At 42.9% G+C, this 25,701-nt stretch overlaps 1 protein-coding gene across 2 annotated transcripts in view; it reads left to right on the top strand.

Annotated features, from left to right (window-relative positions):
* Positions 1–25,701, top strand: part of ENPP6 (ectonucleotide pyrophosphatase/phosphodiesterase 6) — a 74,021-nt gene that overhangs the window by 9,399 nt on the left and 38,921 nt on the right. Inside the window, exons 1-2 of one of the 2 annotated variants that reach the window (XM_048847912.2) lie at positions 5,999–6,343; positions 24,721–24,900. In XM_048847912.2, the coding sequence (XP_048703869.1) occupies positions 6,106–6,343; positions 24,721–24,900 (418 nt within the window). In that variant the 5' untranslated portion in view covers positions 5,999–6,105. Of the gene's footprint in view, positions 1–5,998; positions 6,344–24,720; positions 24,901–25,701 lie in introns of those variants that run through there. The other variant, XM_048847913.2, reaches the window with a different exon arrangement.

The following is a 25,701-nucleotide window of genomic DNA, read 5'->3' as shown; positions in this document are numbered from 1 at the left end:
TCTCAGATTCTCCCATTCTTGAGACAGGTCCCTGGGCTACAGTACCCTGTGTATCAAGTGTGCTTACCCAGCAGGTCCAACTGGGTTTGGTACCTTGTGGTTCTTCTCTTTGGGAGTCTGTGATCCGTGAAATACAGCGTCCCATGACAGCCTTCTTTTATTTCTTATTGGCTTGTGGACTCCTCTGTGCTAACCCCAGATGCTTTTGTTTGCTTGTAACCTTTAAGATGAACCCCCAAGACAGCTATTTTTGGTGCTTGATTTTTTGGAATTGCTCTTTTAAAATCTAACAAAAGCCTAAGTTCCAGATGTATTTTTTTTCTTTTTAATAAAATTTACCTTTTTTAAGAACAGGATTGGATTTTTGGTGTCCTAGGAGGTTTGTGCATGTTGTTTGATTAGCTGGTAGCCACAGCTAATTTCCTTTGTTTCCTTTCTCAGCTCTTCCCCGGAGAGGGGGTGAAAGGGCTTGAGGGTATCCCACAGGGAGGAATTCCCAAGTGCTCCTTCCTGGGTTCAAAGGGGGTTTTGTTGCATTTGGGCGGTGGCAGCGTTTACCAAACCAAGGTCAGAGAAAAGCTGTAACCTTGGGAGTGTAATACAAGCCTGAACTGGCAAGTATTCATTTTTTAAATCCTTGCGGCACCCACTTCTGCACTCGGAGTGACAGAGTTGGGATTCAGCCTTGACAGCCCCGCTCCAGCCACTCCCCATCATTGAGGTTCCATTTCAGCAAGTAGCTGTGGATATTCTGCATCCTTTCCCTAAAATACACCGAGAGGAAAACTGTACATACTGACTTTAATGGATTTTGCCATCCGATGGCCAGAAGCAGTAGCTCTAGGCAACACCAGGGCTAAAAATGTGTGCCAGGCATTAACAGACATTTTTGCCAGGGTAGGTTGGCCCTCTGACATCCTTATGGATTTGGGAACTAACTTCCTGGCAGGGACCATGAAATGTCTTTGGGAAGCTCATGGGGTGAACCCCTTACCACCATCAAACAAATGGCCTAGTGGAGAAGTTTAATGGGACTTTGGGGGCCATGACACACTAATTCGTGAATAAGCGCTCCAATGATTGGGAGTTGCAGCAGTTGCTCTTTGCCTACAGGGCTGTACCACATCCCATTTGGGATTTTCACACTTTGAACTCATTTATGGCCACAAAGTTAAGGGGCCATTATAGTAGGTAAAGCAGCAATGGGAGGGGGTTACATCTTCTCCAGAAACTAACATTTTGAACTTTGTAACCAACCTGCAAAACACCCTCGAAGACTCACTCGCCCTTGTTCGAAAAAACCTACAGGATGCTCAACAAGAGCAAAAGGCCTGGTATAATAAACATGCCAGAGAGCGTTCTTTCAGAGGAGGTGACCAAGTCATGGTCCTGAAAGTACTCTAGGCCAATAAGATGGAAGCATTGTGGGAGGGGCCATTTATGGCCATTTAGGGGCCATCCGAGAGCGCCTGGGAGCTGGTAATTACCTCATAGCGTTCCCAGATCTTACCCTAAAACCTAAAGAATTTGAAGAGCCAGATACAAAGGCTATTAAAAGAATTCAGTGTGGAGCTTTACAGTTCAGGGAGGCTTTGAAAGACCATTTTAACAGTGAGCCAGAATAGTGTCCTCTTGTTGTAGTGTGCCCTACCTGGCTTGTTCTTTTGTGGCTGGGGGCTGATTGCTGTTCATGTAGGGATAGAACACTGTCAACGCACCTATTAATTTTGTTTGTGAATGATCCTATGAGTTGTGTGACACTGTGCAGTAAAAGGTAATTGGCTGCTTTCAGAACTGCTGAGCACTCGACAGGATATGTTGTGAACTAATAAGGATGAATTATGTTCCAAATAATAGAATTTTATTCTGTAACAAAATCAGTGCAACCCCCCACCCTGCAATTTTACAACAAATCCATTAAAAACTTAATTTACTATGTTTTATTGTGAGAATAGAATTTAGGAAGGGGAAAAAACATTCATGTCTATTTAAGCTACTCATACACTGTCCTGTGAAAGCCACAGAGAGTGCAAGTGAAGCTGTGATTGTCTTTAATGTCCCCCAGGATGGAATGGTCAGGGAAGTGCAGCAACCCCTGAGGCCATGTGGAATGTTGAGGGTGGGGGGTATAGGGAGATCTTGATACTGAGTTCTCAATAGGCTGCAAAGGTAGGGGAGCCCTGGATTGTTGAACCAGAGGTCTACTACTGTCTGCAGTATCTGTGTTTGCTACCTAAGAAGCCTCATTTTGTCCTGGTGCATCTCCCTCTCCTTTTCCTGCTGGGACTCTTGGGCCTTTCTCCTCTCTGCTCTTTCACTCTCCAGGCTGTCCACAACGTTCATTCTCCTGGCCCTGTGCTCTCAGTCTGATGCAGCACTAGCTCACAGGATCTCATTGAACATCTTATCTTAAGTCCTCTTCTTTCTCCTCCTTATCTGGCTCAGGCTTCTGCAGGCATGGAGGGGGAGACCCTCAAGGCCACAATGGCAGCAGCTGAAGATAAAACACACAGTGGTACCATTGTCAGCATATTCACTATGTAAAGCGAAACCTAAGATGCTGAACTCACTTCCCTCGCTCCCCTAAAGTTTTAAGCGCTAGATTCTCACTTCTTCTTGGGATTGCTTGTGCACGGCACCAGTCACAGCACTCGCCACGGTGAGTATGGCCTGCTGGAGGTTGGGGTTGCACAATTCTAGCAGTATAGGGCAATGGCACTGAATACTGGCACTATTTTCCACAGGCGGTGATTATTTTAGCTGGCATCTCACTCCTGAGTGTAACAAAGGCAGAGAGAGAACAGCTGCTGTTGGTCTCCCGAAGCTGCCCGGGCGTGTATGCTGCTTGCCTGCATATTGCAAAGGTGCCTGCTGAAGTTATTGCTGAATGGTGTGGGAAAGTGTCCTACTGTGGAGGAAGAAATAATGCAGCCCTCCCTAGAAACCTACTCTGGAGGGGCCTTCCCTATAATTGAAAATGTATGTACACACTGAGGTTCCTTCACCTGCACTGGGCTTGTCTTTGCTGGACTGGCTGGATTGCGGGGGAGTCAAAAACAGGTCCTGGCTCACTGTGCAGTGGATTCCCCTGGTCACCTGTCCCCCATACTCCTTCTCCTCCTTGCTGGTCACAGCAGGAACTTGTGACTCAGGCTCCTTGGATGTATCCATGGCGGTGTGGTGGTAGGGTCTTTGCTGAGTATGGCACACAGCCCTTTGTAAAAGCAGCAGGTCTGAGGCTGAGCACTGGATCAATTGTTGGCCTCCCTGGCCTTCTGGTATGCCTGCCGCAACTGCTTGGCTTTCACACGACACTACTGCTGGTTCCGGTTGTAGCCCTTCTCCTGTATCCTTCGAGCTATCTGCTCACAGACATTGATGTTTCTGTGGCTGTTTTGGAGCTGTACCTGCACAGCCTTTTCTCCCCACAGGCCCAGGACTCGGGAGAGCCAATATCTCCTGTCTACTCCAGGCAGGAGCGCATCTGGAGCCTGGAGCCGTTACGATCAGCTGGCCAGTCGCACTCAACAATGGAGAGCTGCTAGGTGTGCTCGCTAAGCCAGGCAATCAGGAAAAGGAATTTCAAAAATTTGCAGGGCTTTAAAGGGGAGCGGGGCTTCCAGTCTTTGTGACCCCTGGGCAGTGGAGTTCACAATGGTGACCAGAGTCATTAGTGTGGGGCATTATGGGACAGCTGTTGGAGGACAATTAGAGTCAACAAAACTATCACAGTGTCTACACTCGCACTGCATCAACCTAAGTATATTGACCATGACTCTGTGCCTCTCAGGGAGGTGGTATTACTATGTCAGTGTAACAGGGCATTTACCTCAGTGGGAGACAAATTTAAGTATAGACACTGTGACAGGGTCTATACTGTGACAGGGCCAGATGGCTACAGGAAAGTGATAGAAGGCAGATATATTAGCCCCAGGTTAAGTAGGTCCCTTTTCCCTGGGTAAGGTAACAGGGAAGTTTCCAGAACAATCAGGAACTTTCTGGAAACAATTAAGGCAGACAGGCTGATTAGAACACCTGCAGCCAATCAAGAAGCTGCTAGAATCAATTAAGGCAGGCAAATCAGAGCATCTGGGTTTAAAAAGGAGCTCACTTCAGTTTGTGGTGCGCATGCGAGGAGCTGGGAGCAAGAGGCGCAAGGAGCCGAGAGTGAGAAGGTATATTACTGGAAGACTGAGAAGTACAAGCATTATCAGACATCAGGAGCAAGGTTCTGTGGTGAGAATAAAGAAGATGTTGGGAGGAGGCCACGGGGAAGTAGTCCAGGGAGTTGTAGCTGTCACGCAGCTGTTACAGGAGCCACTGTAGACAGCTGCATTCCACAGGGCCCTGGGCTGGAACCCGGAGTAGAGGGCGGGCCCGGGTTCCCTCCATCCCCCCAACTCCCTACTTGATACTGGAGGAGTTGAACTGGACTGTGGGTTCCACCAGGGGGGAAAGTCTCTGGCCTGTTCCCCGATCCACTAGGTGGATCAGCAGAGACTGAAGGGATTGTTGTTCTTCCTTTCCCCATGCTGGCCAGTGATGAGGCTAACTGAGTGAACGGCAGATCTGAGCCACAAAAGTGGCCAAACCGAGGGCTGCCGTGAACCTCTGAGGCGAGAATATTCACCAATAAGCGCAGGACCCACCAAGGCAGAGGAGGAACTTTGTCACAACACTTGCACAACTAGGTTGACATAAGTTGCCTTGCGTCAAACTAACTTTGTAGTGTAGACCATGCCTAAGCCTTTGAACTCTGGGCTAACACAACTATAGGTAGGATACACCGCTCTCTGCTAGTTCCTCTCTGCTCCCCCCAATAACTACACATAGCTGGTGAACAAAACAAGTTACACCTAAGCACACACTCATGAGGTTAAAAGGGGAAAAGGTAGAGAATACAGGATAATGAAGTTCCACAATCTGACTCTTTGCTGTATTTAAATTTGTTCTGCACTCATATGCCACAGAAATGGGTGTGGATCTCTGGTCAGGCAGGTATGCACTAGGCAAACCAGGAGACTGCTAGAGTTAGGTGCCCCTGCACAAAAGGTGAGAATTGGGAGAGACGTAGCAGGAGGGGTTCAAAGGAGATCGATCCTCTTGTGGAAGATTATAGATTTTCAGGCAAGGAGGAAGCTAGGTTGTTCATGGGTAAAATTTTAACCTGGTTTTTTCATGTGTGAATTTATGAATCACTCAATTCCTAATCGATATTTTACAATGTTATAGAACACAGAAAAGTCACTCGTTTACAAAAGGGCTGTATTAATAATATATTGTCTAATTTGACAATACCACAGCACGAGTGGGTACTTAGACCGTAAACCCCTTGGAGCAGGGATTGTCATTTTTTTCTGCTTGGACAGCACCTAGCGCTATGGGGTCCTGGTCCACGACTGGGGCACCTAGATTCTATGCTAATACAAATAAATAATGAGATGGGGGGTTTTATGATAATCTTAGGCCACTCTTCTACCAAAAGCCATAGCAAGAAAATAAAGTACACCTCTATGTCCCTGGAGATCCTTTTAAAACACTCAAAAAGAGGTTGTTAACCTCCATTAGAGTTCTTCTACTTAAAAACTTGGTTACTTTTTTTTAAGTTGTTTGCATTATTCCAGTGGTTTTTACAGACACAGCTAACCAAGTGGAACATGGAGTTTTACACTGAAATAGACACGTAGAAACTGGAAACCAAATGCTACATTATTCCTACTGTTTTCTTTTGTTAGGCCAAAAGGTAATGTTAACAAGCACACGCTGACTGATCCCTAGAATTTCCTCTTCGTCTCCAATTCCTCGTACAGCGTGTTTTTCCGTTGCTAAGTACATTTTTTGAACCCAAGTGGAACAAGCTCTCTCTTCCACACACACTAGACACTTAGAAGCAAAGTTAATCATACTTTAGCACTTAACCTGTAACCTTGCAAGCCTAGCAGTTTTAATAAATGGTGCTGTACCTTTAAACCCTGCAAGTTAAACCAGCCAAGTGAGGAGAGCAGTGTAAGGTCCAGCCCCTGAAAGCAGCTTCAGACACCTCACCCAGCGTCATTGCAAAGGGACAGGCAGCCCTGACAGTGCTCTGGTGAGAGTTCTATCAACATGGCAAAGCACATGACCCTCTCTTTCCTCCTCGTTCTCACTATGGCAAGCTCATCCTTTGCCCGTCGAAAGCTTTTAGTGTTTCTGATCGATGGCTTTCGTTATGATTACATCAATGACAATGAACTGGAGTCCCTGCCTGGCTTTAAAGAGATTGTGGACAGGGGAGTGAAAGTGGATTACATGACCCCAGACTTTCCCAGCCTTTCCTATCCAAATTATTACACGCTGATGACTGGTGAGTACTTTCTTTTATGTGTTGTGATGCTCTTAAGAGCTGTCAGCTAGCTTCTTAGATTAAGTTAAGGTCATTGGATTTTGCTACACAGAGGGATGAATATACTCTAGGTTAGGGTTTCAGCTGTACTGTTATCCTTAGTGAGGTCTAAAAAGTATTACAGTACTGACTCTGAATTTCAATGAAGACAGCAAGACAAATAAATCTATCAAGTCTCTCCAATCTAAAGTAAAGTTGGACACATGCTGTGTAAATATAATCTTGCTAAGAAGTTAGGATTTGTTTTCACAAGTTTGCTTTTTCACTAGCTCACCAGCTATGTAGTTTTCATAATAAAGTTTCTTGAAAATTATTGTAATTGCTGTATACCTAACCTGTAGGCATAGGTGATCTCTAGTTGCTTCTCCTGTTGATTTCATTTTCTCTGAGATACAGTACACACAAAATTCCTCAGATCTGAGTAATATGCCATTTTTCATGGTTGTCTGGAATATCTATAATGCTTGAATACTGTATAACTAAGTGTCTTTTTCTTTCTGAGTTAGAAAGTAGAAATGGATGGGAAACATTTGGAATGTAAACATACAAAGTATGTCTGGAGACTCAATTTATGCATTTAACAAGGACTAATATAAAGTGAGGATGACCAAAGTATGTCTTGTTTTCAGAAAGCAGAGCTGCTCTAGACAGTTCTGCATTAAACTGGTCTTTAAATAAAACTGACATCCTGCTTTGGCCATTAGATTATGGGGATTTATTGAATTCTGTTTTAACTCTCCCCTAAGACCCCGTATTTGCAAAAGACTATGAAGCATCCAATTAGAAATGAAAGAGTGTAAAGATTCTTGCTTTTGCTTATTCCCATTACATCTTGCCATTTTCTGAATGCCAAGAAAGGGTTCTTACAAAGCAGGCAATGTGATCAAGATATTACAAATGCCCATTCGATCTGTTTTCATAGTATATTTTAAAATTAGTTTCTTTGTAACTCAGCATGATGCTAGACAGCTATGCAGTAACAGAATAGCTAAGTACATTAGGAAAGTTACTTTAGAGAATAAACGTCAGCTAAACAATCAGAAATGAAGAATTACTGTAAGCAGGGAATAGACTCTCTCAAACTTGAATGTCTCCCCAATTATTCAATAAACAAGACCTTCAGATTAACTAGAAAAAAGTCAGTTCTTTTCTAGCCAGGCAGTGGCTTTGTCTGTCCATAGAACAATACAATGCCTAGCAGTTCATGTACTGCTTGTTTAGAAATAAATAGATGCCACTATAAATCAAAAAGCTGACATCAGTTTTGCCTGGTTTGTTTCAAAATTACTTAACCCTTCCTTCCCCAGCTTGGAAGAAAATGCCCCTTTTCAATGCTCATTTCTTAGAAAATGCACATCTTTTCATCACCGCCCAGGGCAAGCCCATGAAAAACGCTGTTTTGCAAAGTAAACGCCCTTATAAAGAATAAAAGTGCAACTGCACCATGGATCACTTTCTTGCTATATAAACAAATCACGTCAGCACTTCATATTTGTAAAAAGACTTTGCCCGAAATTGGCCCAAGCACAAAAAGTGCAGAAGAAGTGATTGCTTTCCCTCACCGTCAAGCTTGACCATCACAACCATTAGGTTTATATAGGCAGAGCCTCCTAGTGGGGACAGAAGGGGCAGTTTGCCCCGATGTCTGTTCAAGAGGGCCCTAAACCAAGTGGTGTTGCGACTGGTGCACAGGGTCACACCACTACTCAAATTTGGCCCAGCCACCCCTCCATCATAACAGATCCCTGGACCTCCCCTTAGAGGTAATTTGTTTTTTGAAGGGTTGGGGGCCTCAGTTTCAGATTTTGCCCTCATCTCCCAAAGAATCCCGTTCGGTTTTATATACAGGTGGAGTGAAATCCACAATCTGTTCATCTCTTTGAGAGTGTAGCCCTGAAGCCCATAGGGCTGGCTTAGCCTGCATTATATCCAGCTGTAACACAAGAAACCTACAGGCCCATATCCTGTAAGACATTAGTTTAAGCAAATTAGTATAAATTAGCATAAGTATAGTAGGCCTGTGACCTTTGGCAGATAAATAGTGTGACAGTCACCCCTTAGATTTTGGGGCACTAAGTACACCTGTCACCCCTTGCTCAAACAGATCTTGTGGTGATCACTTCCATGTTCCTTGCGGTGACCTTTTACTGTTAAATTCCAGCTCCTGCATTGAGCAAGATATCCTTAGTTCCCCAAAATCTAAGGGGGGAGTGAGTGTTTGGACTCATGCCAGAAGACTGTGAATGAGACATACAAGACCAACAAGGTTCCTTCTCCACTCTGAACTCTAGGGTACAGATGTGGGAACCTGCATGAGAAACCCCCTAAGCTTATTTTTACCAGCTTAGGTTAAAACTTCCCCAAGGTACAAACTATTTTACCTTTTGCCCTTGTACTTTATCGCTGCCACCACCAAACGTCTAACAAATATATAACAGGGAAAGAGCCCGCTTGGAAAAGTCTTTCCCCCCAAAATCCTCCCAAGCCCTACCCCCTCTTTCCTGGGGAAGGCTTGATAAAAATCCTCACCAACTTGCATAGGTGAACACAGACCGAAACCCTTAGATCTTAAGAACAAGGAAAAAGCAATCAGGCTCTTAAAAGAAGAATTTTAATTGAAGAAAAAGTAAAAGAATCACCTCTGTAAAATCAGGATGGTAAATACCTTACAGGGTAATCAGATTCAAAACATAGAGAATCCCTCTAGGCAAAACCTTAAGTTACAGAAAGACACAAAAACAGGAATATACTTTCCATTCAGCACAACTTATTTTATCAGCCATTTAAACAAAACAGAATCTAACGCATATCTAACTAGATTGCTTATTAGCCCTTTACAGGAGCTCTGACCTGCATTCCTGCTCTGGTCCCGGCAAAAGCAACACACAGACAGAGAGAACCCTTTGTTTCCCCCTTCCCCCCCTCCAGCTTTGAAAGTATCTTGTCTCCTCATTGGTCATTTTGGTCAGGTGCCAGCGAGGTTATCTTTAGCTTCTTAACCCTTTACAGGTGAAAGCATTTTTTCCTCTGGCCAGGAGGTGGTTAACCTTCCCTTTATATTTATGACAACCATGCTACTGCATAATCTTTAGCAAAACATGTGTGGTGTCACAGATCCCATCTGTCACATTGCTCCTAATGATAAGTGTTGGCACAAGTCCCAACCCGTGGATCGCTCCTTCGCATGCCTTTGGAAACATTTTGGACAATACAGTACCAATTTAACAATTGTTCATCTTTGATTAGGTCTGGGACCTTTCCCACTTCTACAAATTACAATGCAGCAGTAATTGTGTTTGCAACATATTCTTCATACTCCTCAATAGTTACAAAGTCAGCAAGGTCCCCTTTAACATGTGTATAAACTTTAAACAGCACAAAACTCACACCCCCAACATTGGAATCATTGCCATGCCATGCCAGAGACAGGGCTGGTCCTTTGTCTCTCACCACTAGGTACTCAAGGAAGGGTGGGAGTATGAAAATCTAAGAACTTATGCAAAGAATGATACCACAGATATCCCCAGTACTGTACTATTCTTATCTTTTTTCATGGGGCTTGAAGCTCTTCTGGCTTTACTCATTTTAATAACAATCTCTAAGGCTTTACTTTGCCCTCAGTGTGAGCCTCCTTGCCATCCACCCTGAGGCTTCCAACAAGATATTGGTTTTAATTCTGTGTAGCCTGATTTGGGACAAGAACCTTATGACCTTTTGATCAACTAGCCATCAAAACAATGATTATTAACTATTAAAAGGGTCAGGCAACAAGAGCTTGAAACATGTGCTACTTCAAAGATCCTACATACAGAAATCTCACATGTGCTCTTGAGGTTCCATAGAATTTATAAAGGAATTTAGATGATGAAACAGGAATATTAGTTCTTTTACATTACCACAGTTCTCACACCCTGGCTCGAAGCTACAGTATAATTTGCAAAGCAAAAATCTTGTCAGAGTCCCATTGTAATTACATTTCAATGTCACATGTCATCCAAGGATCTCAAAGCATTACAATTGCAGGTGTAGAAGTACAGCTGAGAAGGATAGATCTTTGCAAGTAGAGTACATGGATTTATTTAAAACATGGAAATGAATGGTAGGGCTATGGGAAAGTGGCATATAGAGGCCATTGGGAATTCTAATATTTATCCAGGTCCAGGCCTAGCAGCTGCAGCACACGTTTCCTTATACCATCTTGCTCTGAGCTGGAGTGCTCATTTCCAAGGGTAGCATTGTCGCTCAATCACCAGACCCTTCTAAGGACAAGAAAGTTGGCAATTTCTGCCAAATGTAATGGTGCTTTTTGTGATATGAGCATCTGCTTACTGGGTTAACCAACCCAATTCCTAGATGCTGGGGGAAGTAGTTAGCACAAAGTCTGATGAAGAGGCAAGTATTAACTCAAGCTCATACTTGCATGGTTCAATGCCCTACTAACAGCATTATTAACAACCTCATGTTAATGGAGAATAATGAATGCTTGCAGGATACTGACTATCATATTTCTCATATGATGAAGCATGTGCCTGGTTTTTGTTACATAACTAAAATTATCTGGGCTACAACTTAGTCAAAGAAGAGACTAAATTTAGTTCCAAAGTAAGCTTCTGTAAGAGACAAGACCAAGAGAATGTTTCATATTTTAAAACTCAAATGAAATGTTAAAGAAAACATGTTTTTAAACATATAAACATTACCCATGCAGTGCCTGAAACACAAACACTGGAGCACTTAGAAGCTGAGTGAAATCAATTATAAACCAAAATGAAATGCACTGCACTAATTTACTTTGTCCACGCTGAGAGCCATGGCAAAAGTGAAAAAAGAGCATAGTGACAAATAGTTTGAATGTTAAAGTTTTTTCCTTCTCTTTTGACAATCAAAGGCATTATTAGCAACAGCATTAACATGTTTGTTTATGACGTATGATTTTAAAGTTGACAGTGTCCCCCCTTCTTGAGTGATGTACTGTTAAATTTCAAATGGCATACTGTGAATCACATACTGTAGCTGGCTTTGCAGCACCACTACATATGGGCTGGTTACCCCACCGGAGAATCTATGGGTATGATTACACCACAGTCAGCTAGTTTTGACCTAGTGGCAGTAAGGCAGTGGCACAAGCTACCCCTCCCCCGGCCCAAATACAACCCTGCCCAGAACCTTAGGTACATATGCAAGCAGCTAACTTGTGGCGCTTCCCATGCTGCTGAGACTACACTGCTCAAGTGTGTCTAAACCAGCGTCACTCATTCTTCCTGATTGTAGTGTCAACATACCCATAGCCTTACAACATTATCAAGGCAAGGCCTGAGGAGGTGGTGGAATGCTATCCATGGGAGTTAGAGAGGCTTCCCAAGTCTTGGGAGGTCTTAATTTTGTTGACCCAGGCATTCTATAAAGTACACGCCTCGTGGTGTACATCCACCAATCTGAGACAGGGTATGGTTCTGAGTGCCAAATATTTCCCTTTGGATCTCAAAAACGTTGTGAACCTTTGGGTTTGTTTTTACTGAAAAAATGTCCCCAGAATGGAAAACAGAAAATGTTTGTACAACTCTAGAGATAAGTTCATATGCCACAAATTGAAGCACAGAGCTTTTTGCTCATCCGGTAACTAAAACCTTGTATTGCACATCTGTCTATTTATGGTACTTCTAAGACTGTGCCTGTTACCAACTAATAGTAGCACTAGCAGTAGCTGGACACCAATATCTCTAGGTATTTATATATCCAGAGCTAAAGGTATAGTAACCATTCACCACTGGAAGACTGTAAAAAGTTCATATACTTTCTAGTCATCAGTTCAATGGTCTACACACCATTTAGTAGAGGCATCCATTAGATCCTCTTAAAATATAGACCTTAGACCAAGAGGCACTATAATCATTAATATACTAGTGTAAGGGTTCATGACATCCCCTGCTACATGGTCAAATGGATCCGCCTTAGAAATCAAAAGCATGTTACTGAGCTTTCTTTCTCATCCATTTGACATAAGATTTCCACCAGTACTGCACATTTATGTATATCCTAGGCCAGTGAAATCTCTCCTGTAGCTCAGCTTGATTTTGGAGGATCATAACAGTATTGTAAAATCTTCATTAATAAGCTCTTCTGGGGCCACACATTGTCTGTTCACATCTTGCAGGTGTCATTTTTGCCTGGGGCCCCACAGATGGCAGGACACATCATCCATAGCAGCTCTCTCTTTGTGCTTCCTTTGGCACCCTACTGAATGTTCTCAGTAGTTTCAGACAAGTAATGAAAGAATTAACACGAGCATCACCTTTGAGGTCCTTCTGGACTTCAGCAAGATGCAGGCCCAATGGCATCTGGCGATAAAGTAAAGCAGCAGGTGCTGTAACTGACAGGCAGAACATGGGGCCTTCAGGAGACACCATTCACTTTGACATGCCTCCAGCCCAATAAGATTGACGTTGTATAAAGCAGCAACACCATGAGAATTGCTTTAGACCAGCGAATATGATGGCTCCGATTTTACAGGCCTACACCCTCACCTCTCTAATCAATGGCAATAGGAGCATGACAGTGCCCAACGTGATTCACACTGATCTCCACTGAGGAGAGAGGTTGGAGCAAAGAGCTGTAGAATTTTCCTAAACCCATTTACATAGTACAATTGAATCAATTTTCTTTTTTTACTTTTTGATTGAGTGAAACTGTAATCATATTTGTACACCTGACTGTGAAGATCCTAGCACTCTGTTGGTGCTATGCAAATGAAAGAATATAGTAGTAGTAATAAATAATAATATGATGATGTCAGATTACCCGGCATTATTCCCTTTATTCTGTCATTTTGAATGAAGTAGTGATGCCAGACTGAATATTTCCCTTCTCTGGCGAAGATCATGGGATATTGGGAGATATGTCAAGCACAGTTTATAAAAATAGGTACTTGCTAGTCCAACTGGTTCTAGGCAAACCTCCAAAGGGTGCAGCATAGGGATTGGCTTGTGTAATCGAGCTCTGAACCCAAACATCCCCAGGCTGGGAGAGGTGAGTTTGTTTTCAGATTCAGTATTTCAAATTGGTTTGTTCTGTTAGAGAGACCTGAGGCCCAGTGCTCATTTTTATAACATTGTAGGCAACACAAATGTCTGCTCACTTTGCACATGCACTGTTAGATGCACTTAAGCAAATCCCTGATTTGCACTTGCCCATTGGGAATGCATGTCAAAATCAGACCAGCACCATTTGTATCCAGATCTGAACTTCCCATCAATTGGGGATGGCAAGGCCCAGTTCTGGGTCCATCTCAAGTTTTTAGGTTTGTTTCCTAAATATCTAGGAATTCCAGTGCTACTGACCAAGTTCTCCAGGACCTAGAAACAGTGAGAGAAAAGGTTCTCTAGCAAGAACCGGAGAGGCAGTGTACTCTAGTGGTTAGGATATTGGACTGGGAGTCACAAGAACTGCTTTTGATTCCCAGCTTGGTGTGTGAACTTGGTAAGTGGATTCTCTCTGTCTTTCAGAGTAGCAGCCGTGTTAGTCTGTATCTGCAAAAAGAACAGGAGTACTTGTGGCACCTTAGAGACTAACCAATTTATTTGAGCATAAGCTTTTGTGGGCTACAGCCCACTTCATCGGATGCATAGAATGGAACATACAGTAAGAGATATATACACATACAGAGAACATGAAAAGGTGGAAGTTGCCAGACCAACTCTAAGAGGCTAATTAATTAAGATGAGCTATTATCAGCAGGAGAAAAAAACCTTTTGTAGTGATAATCAAGATGGCCCATTTCAGAGAGTTGACAAGAAGGTGTGAGGATACTTAGCATGGGGAAATAGATTCAATTTGTGTAATGACCCAGCCAATCCCAGTCTCTATTCAAGCCCAAGTTAATGGTATCTATTTCTGCATGTTAAGTATCCTCACACCTGCTTGTCAACTGTCTGAAATGGGCCATCTGGATTATCACTATAAAAGGTTTTTTTCTCCTGCTGATAATAGCTCATCTTAATTAATTAGCTTCTTAGAGTTGGTCTGGCAACTTCCACCTTTTCATGATCTCTGTATGTATATATATCTTCTTACTATATGTTCCATTCTATGCATCTGATGAAGTGGGCTGTAGCCCATGAAAGCTCATGCTCAAATAAATTGGTTAGTCTCTAAGGTGCCACAAGTACTCCTGTTCTCTGTGTCTTTGTTTCCCCTCCCAACCTTTGTTAGTTTTGCCTATTTAGACTGCAGTAAGACAGGAGATATGTCTCACTATGCATGTGTACAATGCCTAGCACAATCACCCCCAGTTTTACTTGGGGGGGCGGGACTCTAGGCACTATTATAATACAAGTGATAAGTAACAATAAAGAAATTCCAGTGGGTCTCAGAGTCAGCTATGTCAGAAAGCAGAAATACCACAGGAAACTAGAAAGTGCAGAGGTACATGCAGGGCTTCTTTTATACATACATTTTACTGAACTTTTTATAATGAAATTGTAAAAAAATCAAGTTAATTTCAGACTGAGGAATAAGCACCAGCCTAAGCTTCATCTGAACCACTCTACCCACTCCTATTGCTAAACAGATGACATTTATCTTTTGTTGCTGTAGAAATGACAGACCTGTTGGATTAGGCTTAACTTTTGCAGGTCAGAGAGACCAAAGCACAAAACAAAACAAGCAAGTAAATAGCGGTGACAGAACTTATATCAGCCCAGTTTTCTAAATAAAAAATCAGCCATGTGCAGCCAAAGTGCAAACCCTTTCTAAAAAACGAGACTTACTTTAGCCTGTTCTCTCCTTCATATGGGGAAGGTCTGGAGCGAAATCCTGTGACCACTGAAGACAGGAGTTTTGCCAATTACTTCAATAGGGCCAGGATTTCGCCTCTGGGTCTTAAAGAGGTCTAGATCAGACTGCCATACTCTCCAAAGCACATTCCTCTGATAGTCCACTTTGGAATTTAGAAACTTCCTTAGGTTGAACCCCACCACATGTCCCTCCTGGCTTAGCTCCCTGGAAAACCCTGCATTAAGGGTTAGCAGCTGTTCAGACAGAGAGCTTTAACTCTTTCCCTGCCTCGCACAGGATGGGATCTATGCCCTCCATTACACTGTGACTGTATTATTCCCTGGTGTTTCCTTTTATTCTATCTGCATGGTAAGGGACTCAGAAGAAAGCATATACTGTACCGACTTCACCCCAGCTGCAGGGAAACCTTTATGCAAATCTAAAAGAAAGCCACAAAGGATTGCTTGAGTGACTCGTTCCTTTGTTTGAGAGAAATCCAGAGGCTAGCTTTGGGCAACTGCTTTTCTGCCTTCTCATATGAGGAACCCTAGGTTTCTTCTTTTTTATATTTCTGTATCGCCTGTGTGCCTGATTAGGACACTGCATCGATATACTATGGTGTCTTCAATACATTGATTACTATACCCAGCTCTGGCTCCATTTCATCTGACCTGCCTGATGCAATGGGGTGGCTTACCCAGTGCCTGACTGAAACTGGAGATTGGATGCGGACCAGCTGGCTGAGACTCAGTCTAAACAAGACCAAGGAAATACTGGTAGTTTGGGAAACGCAACAGAAAGAGATGGCAGAGATTATATCAGCATCCCCTAATGACAGGGTGCAACTCTGATTTGTCTCTTAGGTTAGCAATTTGGGAGTGTTCATAGATCCATTGCTGCTCAGGTATCTGACCTGAAGAAGAGCTCTGTATAAGCTCAAAAGCTTGTCCTGTTCACCAACAGAAGTTGGTCCAATAAAAGATATTACCTCACCACCTTATCCCTCTAATATCCTGGGACTGACATGGCTACAATACTGCAAACGGGTATCTATTATCACCTCTGGCAAAAACAGGGTCTGTTTACACTTAAAACTCTACAGTGGTACAGCTGCAGCATCGTTCTCCCAACACTGTAATAAATCCACCTCTCCAAAAGGCACTATCTAGGTTGAAGCAAGAATTTCATGCTGTCTACATGGGGACTTAGGTCAGTTAAGCACATCACTCGGCGGGGATGGGGGGCAATTTTTCACAACCCTGAGCAACATAGGTGGGTCGATCTAATTTTCTAAGTGTAGACCAGCTCTAAGTTTCATCTGGGCTTGGAGAGAAATGTATCATTCCTTTCAGATGGAGAAATGGTACTTTTATCATCAAATAGAAGTGTGATGGGTATACAAATCCCACACTGGTCAACCAGAGATTAAGGAACTGCTCTGGACTCAGCCAGCCCCACTCTTCCACACCTGTAGGAAGTGCACCAACTGGAGGAGTTAAAAGGAAGGGGAGCAGCTCATTTGGGGGCAGACCAGGGAAGAGAGGATCAGCTCCATCAGCTCCAATGGAGAAGAGCTGAGGGAAAGGCAGAATCTCTCCCAAAGACAACTGCACATAGGTCCCCCTCTGAGGGAAGGGAGGACCTCCTACAGAGACAGCCTGAGATGGAAGCATTCCCCTCTCTCATACAAACTCCAGTCTTTGTTAATCCTCTTTATTTTGTTTGGGCTACCCCAGCAGGGGAAAGCCCTAGGACTGATGTGGCCTAGGAGGTTGGGCCATACCACAGGAGGAGACAGTTGCTGCCCAAGAGAGGTACCGCACTACACACAGCTGCCAGAGGCTGCCTTGTGCGTGCTTGGACATCCTTCACACCATCTTAACCCAGACGGCGATTTTGAGACAATCACCGGGTGTAATAGCAGGTGGCTCAGGGAGGGCAGCCTTATGCATCCCCTGGCTTTCAGAGCACTGACAGCCTTCAAAGGGCCCAGAGCCCTTACCAACAACCCCCCTGCAAGTCATGGGCCTAAGCCCTGACCATTAGGTAATGCCACCCTACTAACAAACCACTGAGCGAGGACCATCACAAGAGGTGAAACTCAGACTCATGGCCTTCCCTCCCCCATCTAACCATATTACACCCCTCAAGAGAATCCTGAGAAATTAAATTAGGCTTGAAGCATATCCTAAACATACACTAATCAGCACTTTGTTAGACAAGTGGGGGCAGTGACTTACACAGTCAAAGCCCCCAAAAAGAAATAGGAGGCTGTTAGCTCATGTCTCTCCTACAACTGCAATGACAGTGGCATCATACAGGAGAGAGGCATTTTAATGAGGTAATTGAGGGCTTTACAGGTCAAAGCCAACATCTTAAACTCCACCCAGAAACAAACTGGAAGCCCATGTTTTCTATGGGAAGTGCTACTTAGTAATGACCTGACCCAACACACATTGAAGTCAATGAAATAGATTTTAATGGGAGCCAGATCAGGTCTTGCGTCAGTAGCCTCATTATTGGAACAACTTGAACTATGTATTGATCTTGGGTATTACCCATTAATCCAGGTGGCTATTGAATGAGCAAGCGTAGTGATTTTGGAGTGGGTGCTGTTTGGGGCAGTTGATTGCATATTTTTTTAAATTTCATCCTTGGGGTCAGTATATTTTGCTGTTGGCAAAAGCGCCTAGAGCCAGTGGGGGAAAGGTGCTTGGAGGAGAGCTGAATACAGAAAATAAATGTAGCATCCTAAATTAGCTGTAGCATGTAAACATGCAAATGCTTTTGCTGACAACCTTCTCAAAGTGTATGGTAGCCACTATATTCTTAGGAATTATCTCCTCTGTTTTTTCTGTTACTTGGCAAAGGGATGTTTTTTTACTGCCATTACAGTCACTTTATCTTACTGACATTTGTATATGGCATCTGCCTTTTGCCCTGTTGCTCCTCTTGAGATTGTCCAGTTAATGTTTAATTATATACGGATGCAACAACAGTGATAGTAAGAATATAGCATTTTGTTTTGGTAGCCATCTAAAAGCATGTGATGTAATTTTGCCAGGTACCAGTTGTTAAAAAGATCACAACAATTTATTTTCTTTGGCTTGAGAAAATGCCTTACCGTAGAAGACTTAAAGAGCTTAATCTGTTTAGCTTTTCAAAATTAAATATAAGAGGGGACTTGATTACCGTTTACCTTCACAAGGAGAAAGTACCAGGAGCTAAATGGCTCTTTAATCTAGTGAGAAAGACATAACAAGAATCAATGGCTGGAGGTTAAAGCCACACAAAAATCAAATTAGAAATAAGGCATACATTTTTACAGTGCTAATGGTGGTTAACCACTGGCACAAACTACCAAGGGAGATGAAGTATTCTCCATCTCTTGATGTCTTTAGCTCACGACTGGATGCCTTTTGGAAAAAGTACATTAGTCAAACAAGTTATTGAACTCTATTCAGGGCAACAGGTGAAATCTTATGGCTAGAGCCCTGCACAGATAGAAAATTTGTATCCACATCTGAGCAGCGATCCACAACCATGGTCTGCAGATATAAAGCGGATATCTGGAGATCTGCAGGGCTCTACTTAAGGCTTGTTTTAAGCAGGAGGGAACACTAGCTGATCTAAGGGTCACTTTGGGCCTTAAAATCTATGAATCTGAAAAATATTTTAAATGATCTTTTGTGCTTACTCCTTATAATAAAATCTATTGCAAGTTTGAAACTTTAGCTCCCCCATGATCACCCATTATGGGTGTATTGTAATAGTTTGTTATTGTAAGAGCATGAACATCTGCATGTTTTTAAATTGCAGCAAAGGGGGTTTAGGTTGGACATTAGGAAAAACTTGCCTAGTGAGGTTGTGGAATCGCCATCACAGGAGACTTTTAAGAGCAGGTTAGACAAACACCTGTCGGGGATGGGCTAGACAATACTTAGTCCTGTCATGAGTGCAGGGGACTGGATTAGATGACCTCTCGAGGTCCCTTCCAGTCCTATGATTATATGTGGAAACTCTGCAGAGTCCAGCTCATTCTGCAGATTTTTCAGAATACAAAGTTCCTTTGCAAAATGTGATGGGAGCCTTGAGAATGAAAACTGATGTCCCATGGCCTTGTTGAGCTTGCAATTAAAAGAAAATAAATTGAATCTACAGCAATATGAGCTTCACACTGATCTGAATAATTCTCTGTTCTCTCTTTAACAAACAATTAATTAAACCTCACAGCAACCGTTAGGACAGTATTATTCTACCTACTAGACAGGTGGATAAACTGACAGCAATAGTATATTGAACCTTAAACCCCTAAGTCATGGGTTCAAATCCAACCCAAATACATGGAGGCTGAAGGTCATTGTTATATGAAGTCTCTTTGGTAGCCTCAGTCCTGTTCCCAGTGAAGAGATTATATTACACAAAAAGTGATTGCAAATGGCACAAATAGACAATCTGGCTACAAGCTTCTACTGCAGGCCAGGCCTGAATGGACCTGGAGACTGAACTACTCTTCCTAGTCCCGGAAGTGGTTGCTCCTATGCAGGGTAGCACAGAGGTGGAATGATATCAGGAAGCTTGTGCTGCTGCTGTCGGTATTATGACTGTTCTGTGGATAAACAGAAGTGTTAACACTCTAGAGCTTTCAGGCTGGCACCATTCACAAGCACAAAATTTACTTAGGGGGATGAGCACCCAGCGGCACAAACTTCAGGAGTCAGAATTGCCACACTATTCTACTACAAAGAGTGAGGTTGGTATGCACCAGGGATGGACTTCATGCAGACTCTGCACTGTCCCACAAGGGAGTTGAAGACAGACCAGGGAAGGGGATGGATTTCTTCCCCCAACCCTATGCATAGTTTCCCCATACAAAGGCCGTTTCTACTGTTATAATGAAGGGTGTTTGTAGATAGCAGTAAGTGTGTCTTTGACCTATGGGCAATCACAGACCTCAGTGAAGCTGATGGGCATGTTAGCTGCCTTTCATTCAGCCTAAATGGAGCAATTAAATGCCACCTGGTTTAGTGATCGCTGAAACAATAGAATCCACTGCCCAAGTCACAGATCAGCATGGTATGGTTGAAGTAGAAGCTGAGCCTTAAGGCCAGTGGCTAGAACTGAAGGCAAATGCAGAGACTGGGAACAGATTGGATTGCAGCTGCATGTCTGTGTGTGTGGCAGAAGGAGAAAGCTCAAAACAGAAAAGCAGCCAGGAGACCACCATAGAAGCACTGATGATCCCTGAGAGGAAGCCAAGAGAGAGAGCTTCTTTTGGGCTGAATTTGAATTAGGAGCAAAGAAAATAGCTCCTGTCTGTTCCTACCACATTTAAGAAACAGGACTTTGTGTAAATTCTTTATAAACAGGATTACACCCAAGAAATGACTATAATCAATTTCAGTTCCTAACGGAAACAACCCATCGAGCTCTAAAGATGGGCTGACCACTCAGGCCATAAGAAAGGCAACAGTACTTTGGCTCTATGCACAGCAGGAGAGGTCAGAGGTCGGGCAAAAGGTGCATTAAAAGGGGATAGAATGGAAGGATGCCATAAATCATTTAACCAGTTGCACACTACTGGATGTATGTGGAACAAAGCATTCATCCAGGGGTGCCTCATGTCACAGCTATGACACTTTGAAATGCTATTGAAATATTGAAATGCTATTGAAATATTGCCACTTCATGCAGCAGCTCACCGGACTAAGCCCATTCCATGGCTGTGCCTGTGTTGCTAGTCCCAGAATAACTCTTCCAGAGACAAGACACTGCAGTGCAACTATTCTGTATCACGCTGGGTGTGCAACCGTTTGGGAGTTCCAGCAGGTATTTCTTCAAAAGAGGAATTTTTTGAAATTAAAAAATTCTTAAAATTAAAAATAAACCACATGCTACTTTTCCACTTGGGGCGGGGTAGGGGTGGGGGAGAAGTGCAGGGTTCAGGTTGGGGGAGAAATAGCTTGTGTCATTAATTCAATCAATGTATAGCCGAGAAAGTGATTAAAAAACCCTTCTCAAGACCATATATACTCAAATAAAATGAAGTCCTCCACTCAAAAAAGATCTCATTTTAAAAATAATGTTGAGGTTATTTTAGTTGAAACTGCTACACTTGTTCTCACAATAATCAAAACCTGTTATCTTGGTCCTCGCCATCTCTCTGACTCACAGGCTAATGATGAAAGTGTCTCACACGTACATCAGTTGTTTTTTTAAGCTGCGTAAATCATGAACTTTCAGAGCAACTTAATCTTGAACATTGCCTTTTAAAAAAGCCAAGCTCATGATTAACTCTTAAAGTACACGATGCTATCTTCTGGTAATGCATGGAAATTACAGACCCCATCAAGAAATAGATGAAACTAGTTTCTTTTGTTGTATGTTAAATTTACAACAAACTTCTGTCAAAACCGATACTGAGCTTGTCTGGCAAAACACTGTAAACTGCTCTCCAGTGGATGCTCGTCAAACTGTGTCATAAAGACTTCAGGTGAAGGGATGCTGATTTGAACATCTCTGTGACTGTTAAATCCCATTATTTTTGCTTTGCTTTTGCACCATCCATCAAGCAACACTTCCCCATTGGGAGGGATTTTGTCGAAACATGTGTCTTGTTAATCATGTGCAAGGAATGTATTTTCTGTGTTAAAGGGTTCTGAACATCTCACTGCATCTTATATGTTAGAAATCAACTGAAAGCCAACTTCATCTCCTGACTTCCATGGAACTGAGGCTGTAACTGGCAGTCTTCGTACAAGGCAGTTTGTCTTAAAGGTGCACAAAGCTTCCGGTGGATATGCATGTGTAATAAGGACGTGGGCCCCATTGTCGGGAAGGAATTTTCCTCCAGGGCAGATTGGAAGAGGCGCTGGGGGGTTTTCACCTTCCTCTGTAGCATGGGGCACGGGTCACTTGCTGGAGGATTCTCTGCTCCTTGAAGTCTTTAAACCATGATTTGAGGACTTCAATAGCTCAGACATAGGTGAAAGGTTTATTGCAGGAGTGGGTGGGTGAGATTCTGTGGCCTGCATTGTGCAGGAGGTCAGACTAGATGATCATAATGGTCCCTTCTGACTTTAATATCTGTGAGTCTCCTCCGTGTGCAAATATTACAAACACCCAGCAAATACAGGAGAGATGTGTAGGACAAACAGAAGTGCAGGCTCCATGACATCATTCCACTGAAGTGCAAGCCACATTCATAAGGGCCCTATGTAACTGTATCGCTCTGTACAGATTTAACACCAGTATTTCATATGCTCCTTTGACCTTGGTGTGGCTACAATTTAGGTCTAAGCAGAGAATTATATATGCAGTAAACATGATTTTTAATATCAGTGCTGGCATCAACTGAGGTGTCAATATAATTAATAATGGAAAAATTACATATTACTGTCAATAGGTGTTAAGAGTCTCATTCAGTATTGCTGCAAAGGGTAACTTTGCAAGACACAAGAGAAGTGTAAACTCAACCATTATCTGTAGATAAACATGGACATTGAAAAATCTCCCAGGAACCAAAAAACTATTCTTAACATCAAAACAGCTTCTGGCCAATCACACACCAAGCAACCTCCCTCAAATTCTCTCTTAAAACTCACTTCTTCCAGTTAGTCTTCAGGTGCCAAATTTTTCAAAATGACCTCTAAGATTGTGGCTAGGAAGACAGAAAGCTGGACTGAGACCCCTGTAAAAATGTGGCTCCCACTCTTTCCCCTTTTCAGGGCTCACCGTGCCTATTCGTATGTCTATATTAGGGTGCTGGAGCAATTTGTATAGTGGGGGTGCTAAAAGCCATTGAACCAAACTGTAAACCCTGAATATGATGGAAACCACTTCAAGCCAGAGGGTGCAGCAGCTCCCCCAGCACTCATAGTTCCAGCACCTATGGTCTGTATCATATTATCTCTCTCTCTCTCTCTCTCTCTCAATTAGATTGCAAGGGCTTTTGAGCCAAGGCAGGGACCCATTCTTCCCCTATGTTGGTAAAGCACTGTTTACTCTTATGGAATATATAATAATGGTTCTGATTCTGCTATCTTTGTGCACGCTGAGTAGTACCTTGCTACCAGAGTAGTCCCAGTGAGCTTATCAGAGCTGTTTATATAGCAAGGCACTACTCAGGCTGAGTAAGGGTGGCAGAATGCAGCCCTGTATTGGAGAATAAATACCAAACTTGAAGCCTTTCTTCTTACTGTCACTGAGGCCACATTTACACTACCCGCTGGATTGGCGGGTAGTGATCAATCTATCGGAGATCGATTTATCGTGTCTAGTGTAGACGCAATAAATTGATCCCCGATCGCTCTGCTGTCGACTCTGGAACTCCACCAGGGCGAGAGGCGGAATCAGAGTCGACGGGGGAGCGGTGGCCATCGATCCCGCGCTGCGAGGACGCGAAGTAAGTGATTCTAAGTCGATCTAAGATACGTTGACTTCAGCTACGCTATTCTCATAGCTGAAGTTGAGTATCTTAGATCGATTCTCCCCCCGCAGCATAGACCAGGCCTGAGGTTGTCTTTTTTGTTTTTCCAGCTGTAGACCTTATTCTAAACAGTTGAACAAACCATGATGCTTTAAATATTGTACTGGAGAGAATGTCACTGATTCTGCACACAAGAGCAAACACAGGGAAAATATAATTTTCCACAAACTGCCCTTTGTTTATTTTTATTTTTTAAATAATACTTTAATGATCTGCGGTTCTCAAACCGCTTCACTGCCTTCACCTTGCATTCTGGGGAATTTGGACTGCGTGTGTCTTTAAAAAGGTCTCAGACTTGGCAGAGGTCTCAACTTCAGAAGGACTCAAACTAGTCAAAATCTGGCATCCATGTTTGCTAAAGCCACAGTGAGTGGTTTGTCTGGGCTAAGTAGTGCAGGGGGTACATTATAGACATGAGGACAGAGATGATCCAGGAACGGGGTACCATGGTTTAGAGGACTGAGTTTGGGATTGGAATCAATCCCAACTGGAAGAAAGCTCTTGAGTTTTAATCCTGGCTCCGCTGCTGACTGACCACGTTGCCTTAGGTAAGTCGTGGGGCCAGATATTTTTAAACTGGCTTCTAATTGTGGATGCCTCGACTTTATGTGCCCAACTGTAGAACCTCATTCTCATTTATACTTAGGCCCCTTTACTCCGTTCTGGCAGTGTAAGGGAGCCTTAAAATGGGTAAATGTAAAAGGCCCTCAATGTAAAGAAGCCTCAGTGTCCCTGATCACTAGGATTAGATTTTCAGAAAGGTTGAATATCCATAGCTCCAAATAAGGTCAAAGGGAGCTGCTGGTTCACAGTATCTCTGAAAGCCCAGGCCCTATGTGTATAAATGTTAGGGACCCAAAAACTGAGGCACCCAGCATTAGAAGCCATCATTTTCAAGAGTTTTAACCTCTCTGCCTCGATTTACCCATCTGTAAAATGGGAAGAATAATTATTATCTTGCCTAATTCACCAGGGCATTGTGAGGATTCATTAGCTATTGTTTTTCCAGTACTTTGGAAATAGAAAGTGACAGATAAGTGATAAGAGTGGAAGCTAAACACACTCTTTTCCTTTTTAGGTCGCCACTGTGAAGTCCATCAGATGACTGGAAACTACATGTGGGACCCAAGTACAAATACATCTTTTGACATTGGTGTGAATAGAGAGAGCCTGTTACCTCTTTGGTGGAATGGATCGGAGCCTTTGTGGGTCACCATGACGAAAGCAAAGAAGAAAGTTAATATGTATTACTGGCCTGGTTAGTATCTCTAAATGCAGTTCCTCAAAACCACCATCTAATGTTGCATGTTTAAAAATTATGGACAGCTATGTAGGATGATTCTCGAATATCTTGCAGGTATGAAATAGAAACAACAATTGCAAGTATGTTTTTTAACACTCACACATGGCAATTCTATTTAATTTTTTAAGAATTTTGATTGAAATATGCACATGCTATAGATTATATTAAAATAACTATTTATTAAAGCTTTAGCTTACAAAAATGACAGGCAATAACTGAACCTTTACTTTTAATAGGAAATGCTCAGTCTGGCTAAGAAACACATGTGGTGTATAGAGTAAGAACAAGCACTTTTCATGGTCTCCCAGCATTGACACTCAGGTTATCTTTTCCAGACCTGAAGAAGAGCGCTGTGAAGCTCAAAAGCTTGTCTCTTCCCCCAACGGAAGTTGGTCTAATAAAAGATATTACCTCCCCCACATTGTGTGTCTCATATCCTGGGACCTACACAGCTACAACACCACTGCAAACATCATCTCTATCAGATGGAAATGTTACATATATGCACCATGGACAAGTTACAAATACACATATGCAAGGCACTTAGCTTTTCACTTCTTGACTTTTTGTCATTTTAACACTGTAGTCCAAGCATTGCATTAACATACTTTTATATACATATAATTGACTAGAGGGTCACATATCAGAATCACAGAGTTGGAAATCTCCAGGATCGGTGGGCACAGCAGAAGAAGCTGACCCAATTGTTCAGGCTCCCTGCCACTTCATCTCATCCCCTTACACCACACATGTGCC

This window comes from Caretta caretta, chromosome 4 (genome assembly GCF_965140235.1).
Source record: "Caretta caretta isolate rCarCar2 chromosome 4, rCarCar1.hap1, whole genome shotgun sequence".
Classification (NCBI taxonomy): domain Eukaryota; kingdom Metazoa; phylum Chordata; order Testudines; family Cheloniidae; genus Caretta; species Caretta caretta.
Note: the sequence above shows the minus strand (reverse complement) of the source record. Positions and strands in the feature narration are given on the sequence as shown.